At 42.2% G+C, this 22,044-nt stretch overlaps 1 protein-coding gene across 6 annotated transcripts in view; it reads left to right on the top strand.

Annotated features, from left to right (window-relative positions):
- The first annotated feature begins 1,483 nt into the window (after positions 1–1,483).
- The window catches only part of LOC107272735 (visual system homeobox 2), a 43,586-nt gene continuing 23,025 nt past the window's right edge, over positions 1,484–22,044 (top strand). For 4 of the 6 annotated variants that reach the window (XM_015750184.2, XM_015750183.2, XM_025090030.1 and 1 more), the window contains exons 1-2: positions 1,484–4,078; positions 12,139–12,180. In XM_015750184.2, coding sequence (XP_015605670.1) covers positions 3,610–4,078; positions 12,139–12,180 — 511 coding nt within the window. In that variant the 5' untranslated portion in view covers positions 1,484–3,609. The remainder of the gene's footprint in view (positions 4,079–12,138; positions 12,181–22,044) is intronic. The other 2 variants (XM_025090029.1, XM_025090028.1) reach the window with 1 other exon arrangement.

Here is a 22,044-nt window from a genome sequence, read left to right as displayed (position 1 = left end):
TGTATAAATATATATTATGTAAGTAAACAGATAAGTAAATTACATAAGTAAACAAAAAGAAATAGAAATTCAAAGTAGCCAATGTTCAGGATATATACATATTATTTTCTCATTTATCTCCATACGTTTAAGATTATAATACTGTTTGTGTATATAATATAACGATTAAATTTCCGTAAAAATTATTTGACGAGTTTAAATTTTTGTCAGGTATTATAGCGCGAGTGAATATTATTCTGACGTATAATGGCATTGTAAGCAGCGCGAAGTGCATCCCGTCCCACTTGCAGAAGAAGTGCGAGCGAGAAAATAACGTTTCGGAAGAATGGCTTAATTTTGAGACGTCTAGTCTCCCTTTCGAAAATCTAAGTATTTGGACTGTGCGCATCGACGGTCGTGAGTTATCCCCACCATCGCGAATTGGCGGTATAGAACTCTATGATTTCGCGAAAACCTACCGTAAGTGTGAACGCGCTAAGGGTGGGTTTCGTGGTGGACGTTGCGAGGGGTAAGTTATAAATCGATTTACGTCCCGGCCAATGAGGGTTGCAAGTGGCGCGTCGTGATTGGTCAATGCTCAGGCCACTCCTACGTCATTAATAAAGGTGCTAAGCAAAAGCCAGTTTTACAATGCCACAATTTTCGAGATCCTTCGAGCCTCCTCGAGACTTAAGACTCTCTGTTGTCACAATATTTTCAAAAGCAAGACTACAATAGAACAAATTAACAATATTATTAAAACAAGATTGGAAATGAAAAATAGTTTATGTAATTATTTTTCAATAAAACTTTGACTCACTGTAACAGTCAATAATGACGATCCTCGCTCTGGATAAACATTAAAATTACTGAAAAAATCTCCACTCCTAAATTTGAAAGTTCACATTTGTAGGATGTAAAACAATACTCAGCAATAAATTTAAAAAAAAAATTATTTAATCGGTGGTGCAATCGGAATGTACAATCTGCAAACAAGTAATTCCTTTTCATAATACGTGAAAAGTAACCTCAAATTATTAATGACATCCAAACAGTATTTCACGTGTTTGAATCTTTTTACGAGAGATTGTAAGTACAGTAAATGCGTGGCGCATATAGGAGAAATAAAAGTTGACAGAATGCATAGAGCAGTAGGAAGGAATGCACGAGGAAGCGATAACGCCGGAGGGATGAGAAACTGAGAATGAGGAATGAGACATGTGGTATGAGGATGTATAGAGGTAGAGGGAGAGGGTGAGAAAGACTTTCGAAAACTTCCCATCGTGAAACGTGCTGCCGGAGGCGTTACCGAGCAGGCGTGGACCATTCGAGATCCCTCCTTCCGGTTTAACTAGGGCTATGTCTGCCCGGATACCCGGCTCAAAAAACCGACCAATCCGCGATGCGAGACGGCCACTGTTGTGCGTAAAATACGGGGGCTTTATGTCGGTCCGTCCCGCGTGTTAGTGCGTTCGTGAATCTGCCGGGAAAGCGCGCCGGGGGTTCATTCCTTGCACGATCACCCCCGTCAGGAGCTCAGTTGCCCACCGCCGCGACGCCAACACGGTACGCACTTCAGCATCTCGCAAGCCCCGTTGACTCACCTCCACGCGTTCTCAGCTTCTACCTATTTGCTGACCCCGAGCGACTCCTTGACCCTTGCGCTTTTTCGGGATCTTCGTAGATTCGTGCGAGTCGTCGTCTCGTGTGCTACGGTGCTCAACGGTATGGTGATATTGACCTGAAAAAAAAAATAGAAGAGATAACGGAGGATCAAGGAGAAAAACGTTTTGAGGAGAGAAAGAGGAAACGAGAAGAAAAAAATTTAAAAAAAAACAGAAGAGGGTAAACTACTATTGGATGATGATAAAGTAATGGCTTTGCATACCTGATTGACAAATTTTCCAAGATTTCATTCAGTGATAAGGGAAGACGTCGGCTTATGTGATATCGCTACGCATCCTGGGAGCCCCGCGACCCTGCTGCTTGCTGAAGGCACTCTTCAAAGACGTATCGGAAGACAAAGAAAGGGAGCGCATCCTCTGGTTCATCCTATGTCACTTATTGAATTTTCGTTTTGTTATTCTGGTGTGGCTGGCTGCTGGTAGAAAGATACGCCTAGATGGGGCACCGTTCTCAACCATAATTTACAGTGTGCTTGGTAATTATACGAAGGATTAGGCCTCGGTGTCCGTGTCTCCTTATTTCGATTGCTAAGGAGCACGCGAGAAAAGAGAAGGCAGCTCATTGCGATACCGTTAACGACCAAACAAGAAAAGTCAAAGAAAGGGTACAGTTAAAAAATTTCTTGGAGTAGCTGTCGAGCAGGCTCATCGTTCTTTGGAACACGTGGGATATGTCAGGATTTACTCTGGGATCTTGTTGCCGATAAATCACTTATTCGAATAAAGAATAAAGAAAGTATAGTTACCATGGTTTGGAGTTATTGAGAACAAGCTAAAGCTCCATCCCCGGCGGTGTCCTTAACAGGAAGGCTGCGTTTCATAAGAATAAACTCGAACGATTGAAACTGATCGTAGGGTCTTCAAATAACTACTAATAATTTCGTACCTGATTACAACGAACTTCTTCGCAGTCACCGAAAAGAGAAGCAAAGTCCTGAACTTGCGTTTAGGTATACAAACGTAGCCAAGTGAGGAACAAATACAGGAGCAACATCATAACGCGCTCGGGTTGCCGTCGCTAGTTGAAGACTAGCCGAAGGATTTCTCGAAAGCGGCCGTCGGTACCAAAGTCACTGGATTTCAACAGTCCGTCGCTGACATTCCATCGAAGATAAGTCGAATTTTCATAAAAATAATAATTTTATCACGGCTTGTCCTTGCCTACTGGTCGTTCTCGTGATAAGAGTCTAAAACCATTAGATTATGGAGATTTATGAAAATACCTAGGACCATTGATGGTCCTCCACAGAGAATCACGGAGAAATAGAGTTATCAATATATGTTATCGGGTTATATCAGATAAAAGTAAGGGGTCAGAGTATCAACAAACATACCTAGTTCTACCAGAGACTAGTTTTGGAAATTATAAATATTCAAGTCTCATACGGATACACGCCAAAGCGTCGGCAGCCATTACCAGACTGCGTGTACGTTACAAGGGTAATTTCCGAGGGCCTACAAATTTGCAAGAATCTACACTTTTGCACTGCTGATTACCATGAGTGTTCTCCGGTGAGTTCAAAGTGGGACCAGGTAGTAGAAAAGAGGTTCGCGTCATCCTTAACGAAACAAGTAGATAAACGACAAAGTCCAGGAATCAACGGTGCAGAATTACGTTAGAATATTTTGCAAGGTTTTGCATTATTTTGCAAGCAGAAAAAAAGTTATATCGAATCTAAAAAGGTCCAGTGTCGTTCTCGATGAGAATCGCCCCAGCGTATTACGATCTACGTGAGTTCCATTAAGAAGCAAGATCAGACAGATCAATATCCACAAATCAGCGATCATCCAATCGACTGTGCACGCACCTTTAAACATCGAGTAAAGTGTTTTGGTGGTGGTTGTGGTGGTGCGAGAAATTGAACGCCAGCTCGCGTGTACTTATCCGCGTGATAAGCGATGATAGTTTGAGTGTCAAGGACTCGTGGTCGAAGAAGAGTCCAAGATGCCGCAGCGATCGCCATTCGCGATCAAGGAGCTGCTGGGTCTGAATGGAGGAAGTGGAAATGGCAACGGTGGTAGCGATCTGGGATCGCCGCAAGGTTCACCCCCAGCGGGAGTATCGGCAGTGTCTTATGCGCCGACTGCCCCCCATCACAAACTTTGGGACTATATGCCCAGCCTAACTAACCACCTAGGGAATTTAGGCAATCTAGGGAATCTGGGTAACCTGACGGCATCACGGATGGCATATTTGAACGCCCAGGCAGCAGTTGCAGCGGCATTTCTGCCGCCACCTCATCCTCACCCTGCGCATCACGTCGCGCATCACCAGGTCCATCAACCGGGTCAGCTTTCGGCTTCGCCAGGAGTTAACGTACATCCGGCTGCGCACGCGCAACACGTACTTCCGGGCACGTCTGTCGCTGCGAATCATCATCAACACAGCCCAAGTCAACACACACCCCCTCACGGTACGTTAAGGAACTTGGACTTTTCTTTTTTCTTCTTCTTTTATTCTTCCACAGCTTTCTTAAACTGCCTCGAGACTCTTTCTTTTTATTCCTTCTCAACCAGCGAGGTGCCTACATACTCAGTCACCTACTCACCGAGCTCCATATATACTTTTTCCCCTACATTAATAAACGGAACTTGGTTCACTATTTCTTGCACTCTCTCGAAAAGACACTCTACGTTACATTCATATCTCGAACGTATAAGACATTTACTATTGAAACGATTCATTGAAAATTTTAGAGTGTCACGAGTACCAATCGTCTGGCCAATTCTAATGACTTCTATACTACATTATATGTATGGAGATAGTCTAATAAGTGCATGCGATCGATGCTGTGCGGCGCACCGATAAACACGAACGTACGTTTATCCACCTGCATTTGCAATATTTCAGTCAATTAATAGACGTATCATCATCGTCATGTTGTGAAACGAGCACTTAACGCACCGCTTACGCTGGATATCACTTAACGGAGAGCCACTATAGATCATGTTACCGAAAGTAGATACACCTTCTACACTTTACTATTATGTATATATACACCATAAGATATATTCTCTATTGTACTTTGTGGATTCCCTTTAACTTTTCGGAAATTTACCAATAAGGAACAGCTGTCAGTATACGGCTGTAGTTCTGTACCTAGTAAGCAGTCGGCCAGCGAGGATTACTGCAGACTTGCTCAGCTTGCTCGAACCAACTTCGACTCAACTTGACTCCCCACATATTCCACGACATACGGATCCCTCTTGTTAGCGCAAGAAATAATTACCCATTGTCAATTAGCGTGACCGTACAATAAAGTCTCTCTGTATGCCTATCAGAAATACTCACCTTAATAATACTCATATTACTCAATCACCATTGAGAGGTAGTCATTATTTTTTTCCTTTTCTTTCTTTTCTTGGTACAGGCAAACTTTTCGTATGAAGAAGAACTAGATCGTGGCACGTTAACCAACGTTAACGATATACTTGTTGGGAACAAAGAATAATCTCTTAAGGGTTGTTCGTGAAATAGTATTATTCTATCTAGCAGGTTTTGTAGCACCTCATTCATCTCTATAGTACCTTCCTAAAGAGGCATGATTAACTGACTGGATGACACGTTCTCGGGATTCAATGTTCAAGATTTTGTAGGCACTTTGGCTGGGAAACAAGGAATCAAAGTCTAGTCTTCATAAGTAGAACGGTCTTTATTCTTTCTTTTCTACAAGCACACTGTGTTCGCGCCCTAGCGTCTCTGCGACGACTACTACTTTGTCTTCTTACTTCGCCCTCCTATATCGAGACTTCTGCCCTACGCGCGAGAGCTAGGCAACGTTGCTGTGTTCTAGGAAATAGTCGACCGTTGCGCTTTGTTTACATTAAGATGCCTACAATTTTTTTATTTTATAGACACGCGAAATTGTTTTCTGCCATCAAGAGAATCATCGGGTCGGATAACTAGAGAAAGAGATAGGGACGTCGAAAGCGAATGCCGAAGAAGGCTGAAGAGGAGGTTGACGGTGGAGATAGGGGGCGGCGATTGGGAGTGGAAGGAACGGTGGGGTGGACTTGTGGTGTACACTGTGGGAATTGAATATTTTTGTCAGAATAATCGGTACCGTTATGAATAATTAGTGGTATAATGAGTTGAGTGTTGGGCAGACCTGCAATGTCTCACCAAAATACAAAGAACCTCGACAAAACGTAAAAATGGCCGCTCACGGGCAAACTGTTCTCAACCATTCTTCGTTTAGGTTTAGTCTCATTAATCTGGAATACAACCCCACTTGCCACTACGAAGCTAAAGTCCGATAAATGTAATTTCTCCTTGAAAATATTTATCGACAACGAACAACAGAAATTATGAAGACCAATGAAGAAATTTTATTAATGTAAACATAAGTTCGTTATACAGAAATCATTGACAATGATTACGAATAGATATAAATTAAATTAATTAATTAATTAGGGACTGCGAAAATTACAAATTTTATTGGTACTCCGGGCAGTTTTGTATAGTTTGGTTCATAGTTGTACCGGTGCTATTGACTGTATTGTGGGATTATAAAAAAGTACGAAAATTATAGTTTACACCGGTGGGCACGTTTGGACTTAAAGTGGTACATAAGTCGAGGGTAAAATCGATCCTGGAATCGAGAGATCGTACAAATTTACCGTGCCTAGTGAATTTTGAGAACGATTTTCGGGTATCGGGTTTCCTGGGTAACACAAAAGATCTGCCCTTCCATTCAAACGTCACTCTGGCACCTCGTCTTACCGTACGCATTTATTTTACGCACTTTATTCCTTCCTTTTTGTCTTAAATCTTAGGTAGACTTAAAGACGACAGTTCAGACCAAGACCTCACTAGATGCTAACCTATATGACGATTCATCAAAATAATTATATCGATCCTGGTACGGAATGAATTCAAAGAATGGTCGGTCCCTTCGTATACGCGGCCGACGAATTAATACGTGCAACCCTCTACAGACATAGAGAAGTATACAGGGTTTTATTTTCAGGTATACCTTCCAAAAAAAAGACATACCAAAATCATATTAACTTTTTGAAATTTTACTTTCATCGTGACAAAAAGACTTTCGTAGGGGAAATGAATGAAAATGAAAGAGAGCTAGAAGTAGCGCGGGAGAGGCCAATTGAAACGCACAATCGTACGTACGATTGTCGAGAAAATCGCGTGACTCCTGAAAAGACCTGTAGCTTCGTGGAAGGTATAACGGCACGAGCTAAAAGAGGTGGATGGTAAGTCATTGTTTGAGGATTCAGATATTCACGCGATTCAGGCCTTTGCTTTTCTACCAGCTTATATAGGATCGCCTCTCATAGTCAGTGGCGTCTCGGTCCGTTTGAAGTTGGCAATCAACTAGATTGCCTATCAACGCCCGAGGAACACGCTTGCACCCTCCTTACTCACCTCCTCCCTATACCGACCTCCACGACTCTCACTCCACCCCTCATCGGTACCACGTCGCCCCTTAGACTCTCACCTCATCCCCCCTCCACCTCCCCCCATTTTCGCAATTCCTCTCTCAATTCCTCCCTGAGTCTCGCGCATCGCGATTTTTCCCTCCTTTCAGATCGCGTCCTCTGCACGCTTCTGGAGAAACCTTTCAACAAAACGTTGTGCGATCGTCTACCGTTTTTTTTTCACGCCACAGGGTCGGAGACAAGAGGTCGTAGGTCGCGTGTGGCGTGAAAAATAGTGCGGGTGTTGCTAAGGAGCACAGACTGTAGGCAGGTCGATACTGATTAGTACTTCAAAGCGACTTCTGCACCCCTGTTAGGCAGATTTGCGACAAAGCACCAGCACTCGAGCAAAAAATCTTGAACAAATTAGCGAATTATGAATTCGCTTTGCTTTGTTTCCGCAAAAGTGCCCACGAACGTATAGGTGAACGAATGGGAGAGCTGGTGTTCTTGCTATATCACTGTTGTGTATTTACACGTGTGCGTAAGTGCCTTGCAATTCAAATTAGCTTTCTCCGATTAAATCCGATATTGCTAGGCTGAAGCGCGATTCGTTGAGATTCCGTTACTATTTAAAGAACTGCAATTCCAAAGCAAACCTCGAGTTCCACTCCTTAACTTCCATAATGAATTTTTCTATTGTAAAATTTTCAACGATTCCTCGATTTCATAATTATTTATGTATCGCCTTCCTTCTCCGATCTACGTCACGGTACCCGCTAATTATTCTGAAGAAGCTTACAAGATATTTCTAACGCCCAGCCTCTTTACACTGTCAACTTTTTACGAATTCGATCCTAACCCACGAAATAAATGACTCTGCCCCGTATGGAAAAACTTAAGAAGAGTCGTCGCGCAAAAGAGTAGTTTGTATAATCCTGAATGCAAATTAAATGAAATTAAATAGTTAATTAAAGCCTGAATGCCTAGAGAAGTTAATTGAGATTCTTGGGAGATTTGTCGGACGGAATGTCTTAATTTAGTCCCTTAAGCGTCCTAACTCGCCTTAACAACTTGGAATAATTAGACAACACTACCCCGGCGAGAAGTCGAGAAAATTCGTCGGCCATTCGAGAATTCCAGAAGGGAATCGACGTGCGTCCGCAGCTCGCGAAGGGATCCGACTCCAGCGTCGAATTACTTGCATCGGCACTGCGTTTGTCCATTTTGTATTTTCACGAGTGTGCACGCTTTGCCACACTCGAATGCGGATGCGACTCCGAATGCAAATGCGGATGCGGTTGCGAATGCTTGCCGACTCTGACATCCCTGAACGCGACTTCATTCATGATGCGCAGTCAGTCTGACGTAGAAGAGGCCCACTCTGGTTCGCGTGATTGCTCCCACTTTTCTCTGTTTTGCCAGAAATTATTTTCCCGCGGCTCTTCATCCCCTTAGTCCTCCCCCAGTACCTCGCTGGATCGTCTCATCGCCCAACACCCCCACCAGTGTCAATCATTCGCCCCACCCTAGCCGCGACCTAATCACATAATCTGCCCTAACAAATCAATCGACTCTCGAGGAAAGTCGCTAGAGTCCGCACCCGGTAAAGGCTGTCGATTGATTTCGCACTCGTGAAGATCGGCGACCGGCTGCCGTTTCCGGTCTGGGCGATCGATTCTGCGAAGGGATGGCTGGGCGGTCGGGTCCCGGTAGTAAAAGGGTGTCGTCTCCGTCTACAGCGAAGAGATGCGCGAAGGTGCTCGGTAAAAAAAGAAGAGAAAAAAAACTTTCAACTCGTACGATTTAAATGCAGCATCCAGTCACGTAAGAAATATCAAATCGACTTTCGTCTGTGCGTTAAACCTCGTAAATTTTCACCCTTTGACATATAGCTGAACCCACCGAGGGCTGATGGGGTGACCGAGGCTGCTGGTGTCGCTACTGCGGATGTTGGTACTGGCAGTGGTGCCTGTACTGACGTCGGTACTGATGCTAGGGGTAGTAGCAATACCAGTACCAGTACTGGCATCGATACTAGTAGTAGTAGACCTGAGCGACGTAGGTGCCTAACCCCTCGGGACTTGCGGGACGTTAATGAAATAACACGGGAATTAGTCTCGGACATTACCGCCAAACTATGTCCATTATGTACCCCATGTACAGTGACCGGCAAAAGTTCCACTCATCCCCACCAGTTCTGCCACTAACCCCCTTTCTTTCTTCATCGCCGAAGGTACTATCATCCGTTACCTGGCTGCCAATAGATTTAACCACAGTCGACATAATTTTGCCAAAAATGACCCCTGTACAATCTTACCTACACGTACACTCTCTGAATATTTTTATTATCAATCCCACGTAACCCCATGTAAGGTATACATTGAAAAGAAGTATAATCACTTTTTCTCCTATACGAATCTCCTTTTGACGAATGATAACAGAGTCTGTATATTATCAGCGCGAAAGTTACCGATCTTCGTTCAACGCACGAGACTAGCGTATTATGTGCAACGCGTATAAACGCACGTAGTGAAATACACACGAGAAGCGTGTAACGAAAGACGTATGCGTACTTCCAAATGTACATGGGTATGTCGTACGTACGTACATGCGTACGTAGCTAGGCGCTTTCAAGCGAACGAGCGTAAGTCGCTCAAATTGGTATGGATTTCCAGTCCAACACCTCGATTGTCCTCGGTGAAGAGTGCTTCGCGAGCATACATGAATTCACGCCTCGCGATACACACGCAGTCGCATACAGGACACACGAACTAGCGAAAGCTGTACACGATCGTATATGACTTATGTACACGTGCAACCCGAGTCGTTTCTCCTCGTGGTCTGATATACATATATATGTATATAGGCGTGGCCGTGCACGTTGCCAGTCTCTCGCGAGATCTCGCGACACACGTTGACAAACTCCCACTGACGTAACTCGGATTTCTCTCTCACTCGCACGCACACCCCTGCGCGTCTTGATTGCATGCCTCTGAATGCGTTTTCACCCGTCCTCTAAGTAGCAGCTCATTCCGCGATGCTCGCGGCTTTCAAAACGAAGGTATTCGTCGACGTCGAGGGGGCCCGCTGACGGAAATTTTTTTTAATGGATTCTTTTGCCACAAAATCCTTACCACTTTTCATACAAAAAACTATGTCATCTTTGTTTCTCCAAGATGCATCTGGCGTATGTGTATGGACCTAGGCGTTACTTTAACGTTCTTACTATTGAGTACAACAGTGTAGATACAGGGTATTCCGAAAGTCGTTGGAAGTACAAGGAACGTCGTTCTCTCACTTTTTTTTGTTGTGTATTCGACAAGGATGAAACGATGGTATTCGCCCTCGTAGGAAAATTTTGTATTTACTGGGTGACGGTGTGAAATTGACGGTTCTCTGAGGTTGATCATTTGTTAAGATCTTAAAGGTTGGGAACGCGTTACGGCGCTGAGATAAAGACCCGTAAGTTTCTATTGTGTATGTAGGGCGATACTTATACGTAGGTGGGTGCATTCGGCAAAGTATTTCTACGATGCGGAAGATTGCGTGGTTCATGTACGCGTAAGCGTAGGCGTAGCCGTCAACGTGGTTAAAGGTTGACGGAAGTCGATGGGCTTGAGACTCGGCGGTGGAAAATTGCACGTTCGAAGCGGCGAGATGTCGACAGCTAGTGAATTCTCAATGCGTGTAAGAGAGAGAGAGAGAGGGGGGGTAACGACAGGAAGAGGAAAAAAATATTGGAAAAGAGAGAAAGCGAATGAGTGAGTGGAACAGGAAGGGGACGAGTGCTGCTAAGCGTGCAGAAGCACACGCTTTCTAGGAAAAGGAGACGCGAGGAGGAGTTCTTTCAAGGAATAACCGCAAATCCCCATATAATACTAATAGGACCATAATAGGGTCAATAGGGTTTAGCCTCCCCCCTTTGACAATGAGATCTTGTCAAAATACTCCGGTAACACGAGACCTAGGAAGTGGATTTTCTGAATGGCTCTTGCCTACTTCTGCCTGCTGTCCCGGCGGCTGGCATTATGCGGTTTTCGAAAAATCTGAAACGCTTCGTGCCGAAGCTCTGATTGAGGTTTAAGTTTCATCTTGGGAAAGAAATGGAAGGGGACCAAAAACGATTTTGATGCTGGGTCCTAAAGAAAAACCGGATCTTGTGACACGTGCGATTCAAATTCCATAAGTGAACAATTCCTCATGGCGGAAGTGATTGTCGACACTGAATTACATCAGGATTTAGCAGAGGACCTATATATTGATTTTGGATATTTTTGAGTCTCTCTTTTGAACTATATGAGTTTGGGTCGCTAATTTCTTTTGTTTTAAACCAATAACGAAACACCTAAATTTACTTTGAAATCTGAGGCCTACTTTGGTGGAAGTTTATACGGGTTTGAATGTTTTTTAATGCAACGGCGAAGGATTATTCTGCCGGTATCTAAGGGCTTGTTAGACTCCATGGAGCGCGAACACATTTTCTGGGTTAATTTATCAAACAACGCGCAAACTCGGCTCTGACTCGACGTCCCCATTTTAAGACGCCGGCTCGTTAAAGTCATTTTAGGGTGGAGTTTGGCCTTCGTCCCAGGCTCTTCTGCCAGGCAACCAACGTTCCCCCATTCCTCTTAGAATCCCCTAACTTTCTTAGAAGGAGAGGAATCTTTTTCAGCCCCTGTTTTTCCCCCCAAGCCTTGGAACGCGACGACTTTATTAGAAAATGGCCGGGTCGAAACGTCTTAATACCCCGAGCACTGCTTTTCCTCGGCTCGATTCGCAGACTCTAGAACCTCGGGGAAAAGTTTTCAAAAAATAACTGAAAACTTACGCAGATCTCGAGTCCCCTCTGAAGAAACTCGGGAGTGCACATCAAGGAGCATATTCTCACTTAATTTCGTAATTGGAGTCATTTGAGTGGATAATTTATATGCTCGCTCTCAGGTTCGACAACCCCGTTTAGCCACGCGTTTACGTTGATAAATTTTCTTACCCCTATCGCAACGCCACCTACAACTTCTTTATGAATATGAAAAATCGCATTATTATTGTTATTATTAGACCGAAAATTAATCAATGCTCTTTCTCTGTCTTTCAGGATTTTCACAGTCGAAGAATACCTTTTCGAACACGAGTCCTGGTGAGCAAAATTAACATCATACTACGCTTTGGATGTAGAGTTTCGAATTTTCTTACCACGGGTCAAAGCTTTTTGGATTACAATTATTATTATTATTATCATCATCATCGTCGTCAGTCTGAATAATTCATGTTGACAGAAATTCGGCACGGGACTCTTTCAGTAACGTATCGTAATAATCGTCGTTGAAAGGTAGCACGGCCGCCATTTTAATACCGTCTGTGCCAGCTAATCGATTCCTGTGACGCTTTCCATAGTTACGAGGAGTACACAATTTTCAAGGATATGGCCAGCCATTTTCCAAAGCGTTGCTATCAGCTAATATTTTCCGGTTCCTAATAATTCCCAGTAGAAATTCACATTATTTTACACGTGTAACGAGTCATCGCGCGAATCATTAAAAATCAGCGAAAACAGTTTTGCCTGCGAATTTTCTTCAACAATGCTTCGTACGGGCATACGTGTCTACATGCATACGTAGATTAGACGCATTACACAAGTTTTCTACAGATGGCTGGGAAAGGGAAGTAAACGCGACGATGACGTCATAGACGGTAGAAAACTCATTTCGTATTCATGCACGCTCCTATGGATGATTCCGATTTTTCCGAACCATTAAGTCCCGTTCTGTCGCCCCACAAAGTGATGTCGTTCTGAACACGGAACGACAGGTTGAAAATGATTACCAGGATGACCTTCGAACAGGGTGATCATTCGCGTTCTAGTGTTTTTCTCTACCCTCATAAAAATTATCATGCATCGTTACCATAGCTAAAGCCGAAGAGTCGTTCGGATGAAAATAGTGAAAAATGCGTTAAAGTTTCAATAGCTGTGTTAGAGTATCATCGATTCGCGGTATAGGATCTGTGGGTAAAAAACTGTAATTGCTCTTTTTCACTTTCTCTAAATTCGAATGGCGACGTACGAACAAATTTAAAAAAGCCGGATGAATGGAAATAAATGAATGCGACTAAATATGCAGAAATTGCGAGCCGATGAATCGCGTATCCACTTGCGTATAGGGTAAATTATATAGCTATTTGGATAAATCGATCTTGTTTTCAATGCTCTCTTTACGAAAGACACTTGTGGTATACGCTTGTGTACAAGTAGAAATAATACATTTTGTGCCTGACTGTCAGGGCTCGATTTATCCTAAGAGACTGGAACTTATTTATGATCAATGGAAATAGCGGAAATCTTTAGAAAGCTTGAGATTATTTGATGCTTCCTTCTGGTACCTACCTATGCATTTACTCAATTCCTAGGTGGAAAGCTCGCGCGAACTTCTTGTGTAGCTCTATTGAACATCTTGTCAAAACATTTCGAAAAGTGGTCGCACGTAGACAGGAGCACCACGCCCATCTCGTTTGAAACGCTAATCGGTAACTGGAGATTTCCCTACGAAATTCGAATCCATTTGAGGCCCGAGACTGCCTATTATAATCCAGTGACCCTCGGTGATCATTCACGATGAGAATTTTAGGGACAATTTGAACGGATAGTACGTTGAGGCTGCCGTAATATAATTTTTCAAATTAACTCACGGCTATCAATTACAGTCTTATCCTTAAAGAAAATCAATTAAATTTAATTCGCTAAATAAAATATTAATTGCATTAAAAGTACTTTCTATGTGAGAGGATTAGGAGTATTATTATTAAAAATTTAGAATAATTGCAAAATCAAATTTTTTCAGCGTATACGCACAGCCGATAATTTCGCATAGAGAGATTCGAACCTTGTCAATCATAATTTTGCAAAAGTATAATATATATTCTATCCTATATGTCCTTAACAAGGAGTTTCCAAGAGAATTGGTTGTTTTAACAACTTCGGGTTATGAATTCGCGGCACTTTGAAAAAGCGGAATAGCGAGAGAGAGAGAGAGAGAGAGAGAGAGAGAGAGAGAGAGAGAGAGAGAGAGAGAGAGAGAGAGAGAGAGAGAGAGAGAGAGAGAGCCAGGGAGTAAAAGGAGAGCAAGGGTGGTCTTCGCGAGAACACAACTCGCCGAGGTCTAAGGAACATTTCGAGCGTAATAGTCCAATTTGTCAGCAAAGGAAAATAGCGGAGACGCTCAAGGATGAGGCAATGCCTGGTACCTATAGTGACGTTGGCCTTAGTATACTGGTAGTTGGTGTTGTGGAAAATTGAAAGGTAGGAAAACGCAATGAATATGGAAATTTACATTTTCCGTGCATTAGAGGACTGTTATCGTATAAATTAACAGAACTATATGGACGCGCCAAGTGAACGTGAAAAATTTATAATATTTGTTCATAGCGAAATAGACGACGAATAGTGAAATTAAATGTCGAATAAAGAATGCAAATATGGATAGTTGGATGAATGAAAAGTAAAGAAAGGAGTCTCGACTCTAATCGATTGAGATGGTCGGTTTGTAATTATTTTGAATTGAACTAAAAGGCGCAATTTTTGAAGCGACTCTATAAGGTTATAGAAAAAAAAAGAGAGAACACAGTGGATGTTTAGGCCTGAAGATACACTGCACACGTTTGCCATTCATTCTACTGAGTGGTGGTACACCTCCCCTGTCACCGCTCCCTTTATCCTGCTTCTCCTCCACCTCGTGTCCCACGTTGATGCGTCAAATAATTCAGGCTGCTCTGGAATCAAATAGCTACATGGAAATAATGGGACAAAAGAAATACATACGACTGGAATAGCTCCAAAATGCTTTTCAAGAAGGCTTAATATAAATTGTTATTAAAAGATAGGAAGTAATTTAATTTACTTGCCCAAACAACGCATAAACCCTTAAGTCATCTTTAATATGCCTAAAGGACGACTTTTGTTTAGTTTGATATCTGAAAGACGAATTTTGGATATTATTTATTGTTTGGATTTTATTTAATATCAAAGAACGATGCTCGAAAAATTATTATGATTGATAATGGAAATTAGGGTAAGGAATCGGCAGAAATATATCAGCACTTTGTAGTACTTTGAGATATTGATTTATATTTGCACGTGTATTGAATTGCGGTACTAAAGAATTATTATAACGAGGTTAAAGTTTTTTCAAAGACTTACTTAACGTCAGGGCATTCAAAGAGAAACGTTTTAATTTTAAATTATATTTGTGCTGTAAGCACCAACTGGAAATATGATAATAATTCGTATTTTAAATTAAACGATATTTTTTTTTATTGAGATTACTTCATACCGATCGATGCATTATATTTATTCAATGATAAATAAAAGTATCCTAAGAGAGAAAGTAAGATACTTTTATTTCGAAATTATTAGTCACACATATCATGAAAAAAATATAACTTGTTATTCTGACGTGTTAAGATATTACCAAATATATTGAGATTACTCGAAAATTCACGTCTCAGAGATTTCGGGTTTTTATCGTTCCCGCATTTCGCGTAATTGCAACGAGTAGTCGTCTATCTCTGTAAGCCATAGCAAGCACGAGTACAAGAGGAAGAGTAGGAGAAAAATCGAGAACGAGAAGAGAGCAGGAGCCTTCCAATCCAATCATCTCATTTCCCGGCGTATCGATTTCAGCTCTCCCTGAAATTCCCTTCGTGAAAAGAAACGCGTAAGACAGGAGAGACGAAGTAAAAGGAAAAGCCGAAAGGCTCCTTTTTATAAACGGTTTAAAATGATGCCCCGCTCCTTCTTGCTGTTCTCGTTCGGGTAGAAGAAAGAAAAAAGTAGAAAGGGAACAGGGGGTGAGTGGGGCAGAATAACACGAAATCGCGAAAGGATCAACGTATTCGGGTGGGTCGAGGGATGAAGGGACCAAAAACGGGCAGGATGCCTAAGAAAGGCAAGGAGGATAAACGAAGGATGAACCAAGTGGAGCCGGAGGAGAAGAGTGTGTGAAAATGTATATAGAAGGAGAGTGAATTTGTCAAATGAAAATTTAAGTGCATTCGGCTGTGTACAAGAGAGAGAACCTCGTCCGATTAGTGGAGCGCTTTAAACGAACCCTTAGAGAAATTTTGTCGGTAAGTCACCGTCGTTTCAAAGGACTTCTTTCTCGATGCCGAGCGAATTAGAGGAGTATTTGCGGGTTGCGTGCGAGGGGTAGTTTCAGAAGCAGCCGCAGGGGAGACTCGTGGAGTGTAGTTGGACGGACTCGATACGAGAACGAAACCAGTGGCAAACGAGGCAAACTAAGGAGGGAAACGTGCCTTGGTAATCTAGTCGTGTAAAATATGCAGAATTACATATAAATATTGAGAAAAAATATATCATCATACATGCTCGCCATTACAATCTAATTACAATTTGGTTATGGACTGTTGCCAATACCGTAATACAAAAAATCCGAAAAACGTGAAAATTCCTATACAAACATCTATCGGCGCTATTTTCGTAGCTACAGAAAAAAAACCGGGCTCGCTTCTCGAATACTCAAATCTAAGGAAAGAGATTCTCGTAAATGAATACAAGTAATATATATTTATACTATATGCATATATGTATGTACATCTTTTTTCATTATGATTGTGCCTGTCAATGACTCGAGATGCAAGTGTATTTTCGTACGTCTCCTTTCATTCGAGAGACTCCTAGGGGGCGGTCGAGGGGATGGCGGGGCAGAGATCGAGGGTAGCTACACCGGAGGAGGCGACAAAGATATTAATTAAGAATTAACACGCGTACTGAAACCACCCTTAATTAGTAACAGTCAGCGCCCGGAGCAGCGGTTTGTCTGCACGGACCGCTACTCCTGCTTCGAGCTACGAGGGTGATTCACTCGAAAGGCAATGCAACTGCGACGAGTACGTAAACGAGAACCTCAACAAGAGCACCAATCTTCACCTGTCGCTGCGTCGTCAGCCACCTTACAACGTTGACCTCTATTTTCTTATGAGACTTGGACAAGTTCTCCTTCTAGCTTGTTTATACAAACGATACTCTAGTCAATTTGGATCTGGGTTGAAATTGATTTTACAACATTTTTTTTTCCGACACAAATTTGTCGTTCCATCACTGGGTAAATTTCGTTAATCGTTAATCGTTAACACTGTAAACTGACGTATAAAAAGTATACGATGTAAATAATGGTTTTTGGGTAATTTTTTCTATCGAAACTTCGCAAACAAGAAAATTCACTTTGAAAATTCTGCGCGACTCAAATGAACGTCCCAGTAGGTATAAAAAGTTGACAAAAGATATGAAGTGGAAGAGGAAGAAGGAGGGAGTAATAGCAGGGAGCGTGCAGCTACTTAGAGAGACACGAATAAACGTAGAAGCACGTAGGTGATGGGTTGTAGGTGTTAGATGCTATTCAACATTTTTGCATATATATAAATCTTTATGAACTTGCTTGTACTTTACATCTCTATTTCGCTTATCAATACAGGCTGAACCATCAAGTGCAAGACACAGGTTGATATATTCGAAATTAATAATAGAAGACGATCCAGTTCATTCTGAAAGAAAATAATAAAACAAAAAGATCGAGGGTACTGTTAAAAAGGCTAGAGGAATAAGAAATATCCAAACATGAGAAAAAATATTGAAATAAAAAAAGGGTTACTGTATGGCAGAGAAAGATAGGGGAGGCACATCCACAGTAAATAACACGAAATAGCCCAGACCATTGAGCAAGTTAAGAGTACAAAAGTGTTAAAAGTGCAACTGGCGGATGCGAAGGGAAAAGGGTTAAAATGAAAAAAAAAGAATAAAGTATAGATTTCGAGATTGCAATGTTTAATAAACGAAAAGGGCGTCTCGCGCACAGTAAAAAACAGGGCGACCAGGTGGGTAGGTCGACGTCTGGCGAGTCCTCCGACGAGCGGCCAATCACGAACTCTTAAAAAAATAGCTGTTCGATGGGTACGTAGGGCAAAATCATGCGTTCGTGTGACGTCACCCGGGAGGCCATTTTGGCTCAGCTGGTCTCGACAAAAGACCTCGATGGCAGGACGCCATATCGTGCCGAGCACAATAGACAATACCATATAGCGGGTATAGGTACACTAGAGTGTACACACTATATACAGTCATTATGCAGAATTTTTGAACCCTTTAGAGTCCGCAGGGCAGAGCCCTTACGGAAATATTTTGACACCGGAGGCGTGGCCCGTGTCAGGCGTACAAGAAGGAAATTTTCGGTTTTAAATTTCACGGCGTTTAACACGATATTTTAAACCTGGCTGCTGACTGCTACGTCGACGATAGTCAACGTTCGTGGATGACGACCGAAGAAGTGGGAAAACGATGACGATTCGTCGTGCATCGCCACGGGCAGATACGTCGACTGGAGGAAAAAGAGAGATAGAGATAGAGACAGAGAGAGAGAAAAAGAGAGAGAGAGAGAGAGAGAGAGAGAGAGAGAGAGAGAGAGAGAGAGAGAGAGAGAGAGAGAGAATAGTGAAGGATAGGCGCGAAGAGGTGAGGAGGATTGCGAAGAGGGGTGAGGAGAGGCAATGCTTGCACGCAGCTCTCGGAAAAGGCCTTCAGTGATCGTACATTGTGGGTTTAGGGCCATTGTGCACCACTATGGGCATTGTCACCTTTTGAGAGCCGGAGATTCACACCTTTTCACTGCGATTTTCCACGGGCTCTATTGAGCGGAAGAGGGCATCTCGAAATGAGAAAGAGGGAACACGCGATCTTCCCGAAGATTTTTAGCGAATAATGTTTCTCGCTCTCTCGCCAGTCTCTCTCTCTCTCTCTCTCTCTCTCTCTCTCTCTCTCTCTCTCTCTCTCTCTCTCGCTCGCTCGCTCGCACTCGCTCATTCACTCTCTGACACTCTTATCCTCTCATCCCTTGACTCGCCCACGACCCCTCTGACCGCTTTGTGGAAGGAGGTGCATATCAACCCTTACACCCTTAACTGGTTGCAGATATAAAGCAGCGTAGCTGGAATAGTTTTTGCTTCGTTTCATCGGTCAATAAGCAGGATACGATCGTGGCGGGAGATGAAGATTTTTTTTCTATCGAATATTATCGTAAAATCGTGAGAGATATGACAGTTGGATTGAGATTTTTTTATTTTTGAAATTGTTGGCTCTGTTTGGCGTTGACACATCTTCAGGTTGAAGATTCGCCTGGTTCTGTAACGTGATAAAAACTCACTTGTTCCGAGATGTCGATTGTCTCATTTTTATCCGCTTTGCTTAATGCTCCACTCTCGTCTTGTATTTCCATTCTCGGTTTAATGTAACTTCAACTTTTCGAGCGTCCGCAGAACTAATGGTTCATTAGGATGTAAATGCGTCTCTTGTTTAGTAGAAAATCACTAGTCTTTATTTCTCTCCATCCTCGGCCGTTTCGCTACGCGAACACTTTGTCACGTAAATCTTGTCTTGAATTTCAAGAGAAATTTGCTTTTCGACGCGTTCTTAAGGATTTCATTCTTCTTTGTGTTTACGCATAATGCATTATATAATTGTGTGATCTTATCGTTTCAATTTGTTTAAGCCTTACGCCTTGGTCCGAAACAAGGAAAATAATATACTGCGAACGTAGGATCTCAAAATTTATATTCGATTATGTCAAATCTTAATTTTTTTTTTACTAAAATAATCTCTAATAAAATAATCATGAAAATTCATCGGATGGATATAATTAATTTTTTCAAAGAAATTCTCCAGCTGTATAAAATCTGTAATGTGTCAGCGAAAATTCGGCTTACTTGATTACATATATCTAAACGTTGTTTCATACCGAAACTTCTATAATTTGTAACGCCAGTAAAAATGATCCTCTTCGAATAAGATATGCGCCTTCTCTGCAAGCATATAACATTTAAAATCTATACTTAGTCCAGCATGTGTGAACGTAACTTTATCTGGCGCCAACGTACAGAATGAAGTGCCGGTTCAGAAATATTAGGTTACTTCGTAAACACCACCGCAGTCAACACCTTCCTGAAACGTTACACGTGTTTTCGTAACAGTGCTGCCGACACGAGAAAACGGCATTAGAAACTGTAGATGTTTAATGCAATCGAGTTTCCGGAAAAGTGACATAGCCCTGCAGACTTCCAAAATCGCGAGAGTTTCAATGAGAAAAGTCATGAGAGCCTAATTTACTTTTAGGTTCTTTCTGCTCGTTGCAATTTCTGTAATCTGAAATTGTAAGCTAGTAAGCTAGTATATACTAGCATGATAGAATTATATATAGTATAAAACACTACATATGTTATAAACATTTTGAAAATAATCATTGTAACGATTGTGCCTATTTTTTAAATTAAGATCCCTTCGACTTATCTACATTAATAATTTGGGTCCACGTGTCAGATCAGATGAATTATTATTCATTTGATTGGTACCGTTTTAATCATTACGCAACTAGTTCCAGTCATTTAATAATCATTATTGAAGAATTTTAATATTTTATAACATTCCAATATACATTTTTGCTCCCACTACCGAATCCCATACCCTATAACCTATAATCATTTGTATTTCAATGCTCATTAACCCAAAATTGTCTAAGCTGTGTAATAATGTATTAATAAAAAAAAAAATTAGCACGAATGAGGTAACGCGAAAATTGTAACGCAAGGGCGTGAGAGAGTGATGGTCATCGCGTAAAGTCAATGCTCATTTGGCCGGCTGCAGCCGAAGATGGGCAAGGACGGGAGAGTTAATGGGGACAGACTGTAGAAGTGGCTATAGCCTAAAGTCGTGTTAGGGCCAGGGCCATTAAGCTTAATGACATAATGAAGTAAATGGCTGTGCATGCCATGCCACGCCAGGGACTATAGCTTATAACCACCGCACCCCCGTGCAATATACTGCGTGCCAGGAATTCCTGACTTATGCCGCCACTGTCCAACTGAAAGGGGTAGCTAGCTTTACCGGTATATTACATAAGGGCTGCCATACTGCACCGAGCTCGTACGGCGGAAGCAAATTTATTTCAGGAATCGCAAGGTTCTGGCCCCAGTCAACCTCATGTTATGAACCGAAACATAGTCGGACCCTGAATTTTCTCTCTTGCTTACCAGAAAAATTCACTTTGTCACTTTGATCGTCATAATGAAAACACCAACTAAGATCAGGACCATACAAAATTCATGCTATCCAACTGGCTTGAAATTTTAATTTCAAGTTCGATAAAATTTGGTCTGTTTTTGGTACCTGTGCAAGGTACTATGTTCTTAGAAGACTCGTACTATCGTCAGGACAAGACGCAACGATGCCATGGAACAAAGTGTGCCTTGTAGTGCGAAAATAAAAAAAAAGTTGTTTTTAGGCAATCAACACTTCGCCCTTTGTCCGCGAATGGCATTTCAATGCGTGGCCATCATAATATTCACACCCTTCCTAGAGTGTAGGGTTTCAATATGGCTACCACCTCGAGACGTAGAATGGAGCAAGAGACCCTTGGTGAACGTTCTTAGCCGCAAGGTGTGAAATTGAAAAAAAAAGGCAACGCGCCTACACACTCACCTTCCGTTCGTCAAAATCATTTGCAATTATTCCTCGGCGCACTTAGCCATGCATCAAATTTGCACTCTGCCAAATGCTCGTAATTACTTTATTCGCCTCAAACGATTTTAATTTCCTTTTAATTCGTCCTTTTCTCTCCCACCTTCGCACGCGTATAGTAGCAACACTTTTCCCAGGATGGCGGGAAGCCTCCGCCTGCGCGCGTTCGTTTCTGCTGTGTTTTTGTAGGTGCCAAAGGGCCCGTCTTTTTTATTGCAAAAATATGCATAAAATTGAAAAAGAAATCAAATGCTAGCCCGAGAACGAATTAACTGAATTAATCCTGTTCCCGCGCGAGTGACATTGCGAGAACATTAGTATAGCTTACCCTAAGCCGTCGCTCCGTTACAAGTGTTTTACACGTTGTTGCATGGTCTAGCAAAAACGAACAGGGGTCCCTAATCTAGCGAAACATCCCTGGGGATGGAT

Source organism: Cephus cinctus, unplaced genomic scaffold (genome assembly GCF_000341935.2).
Source record: "Cephus cinctus unplaced genomic scaffold, Ccin1 Ccin1_scaffold1237, whole genome shotgun sequence".
In the NCBI taxonomy this organism is placed as follows: Eukaryota; Metazoa; Arthropoda; class Insecta; order Hymenoptera; family Cephidae; genus Cephus; species Cephus cinctus.
This window is presented reverse-complemented; position numbering and strand designations above follow the sequence as displayed.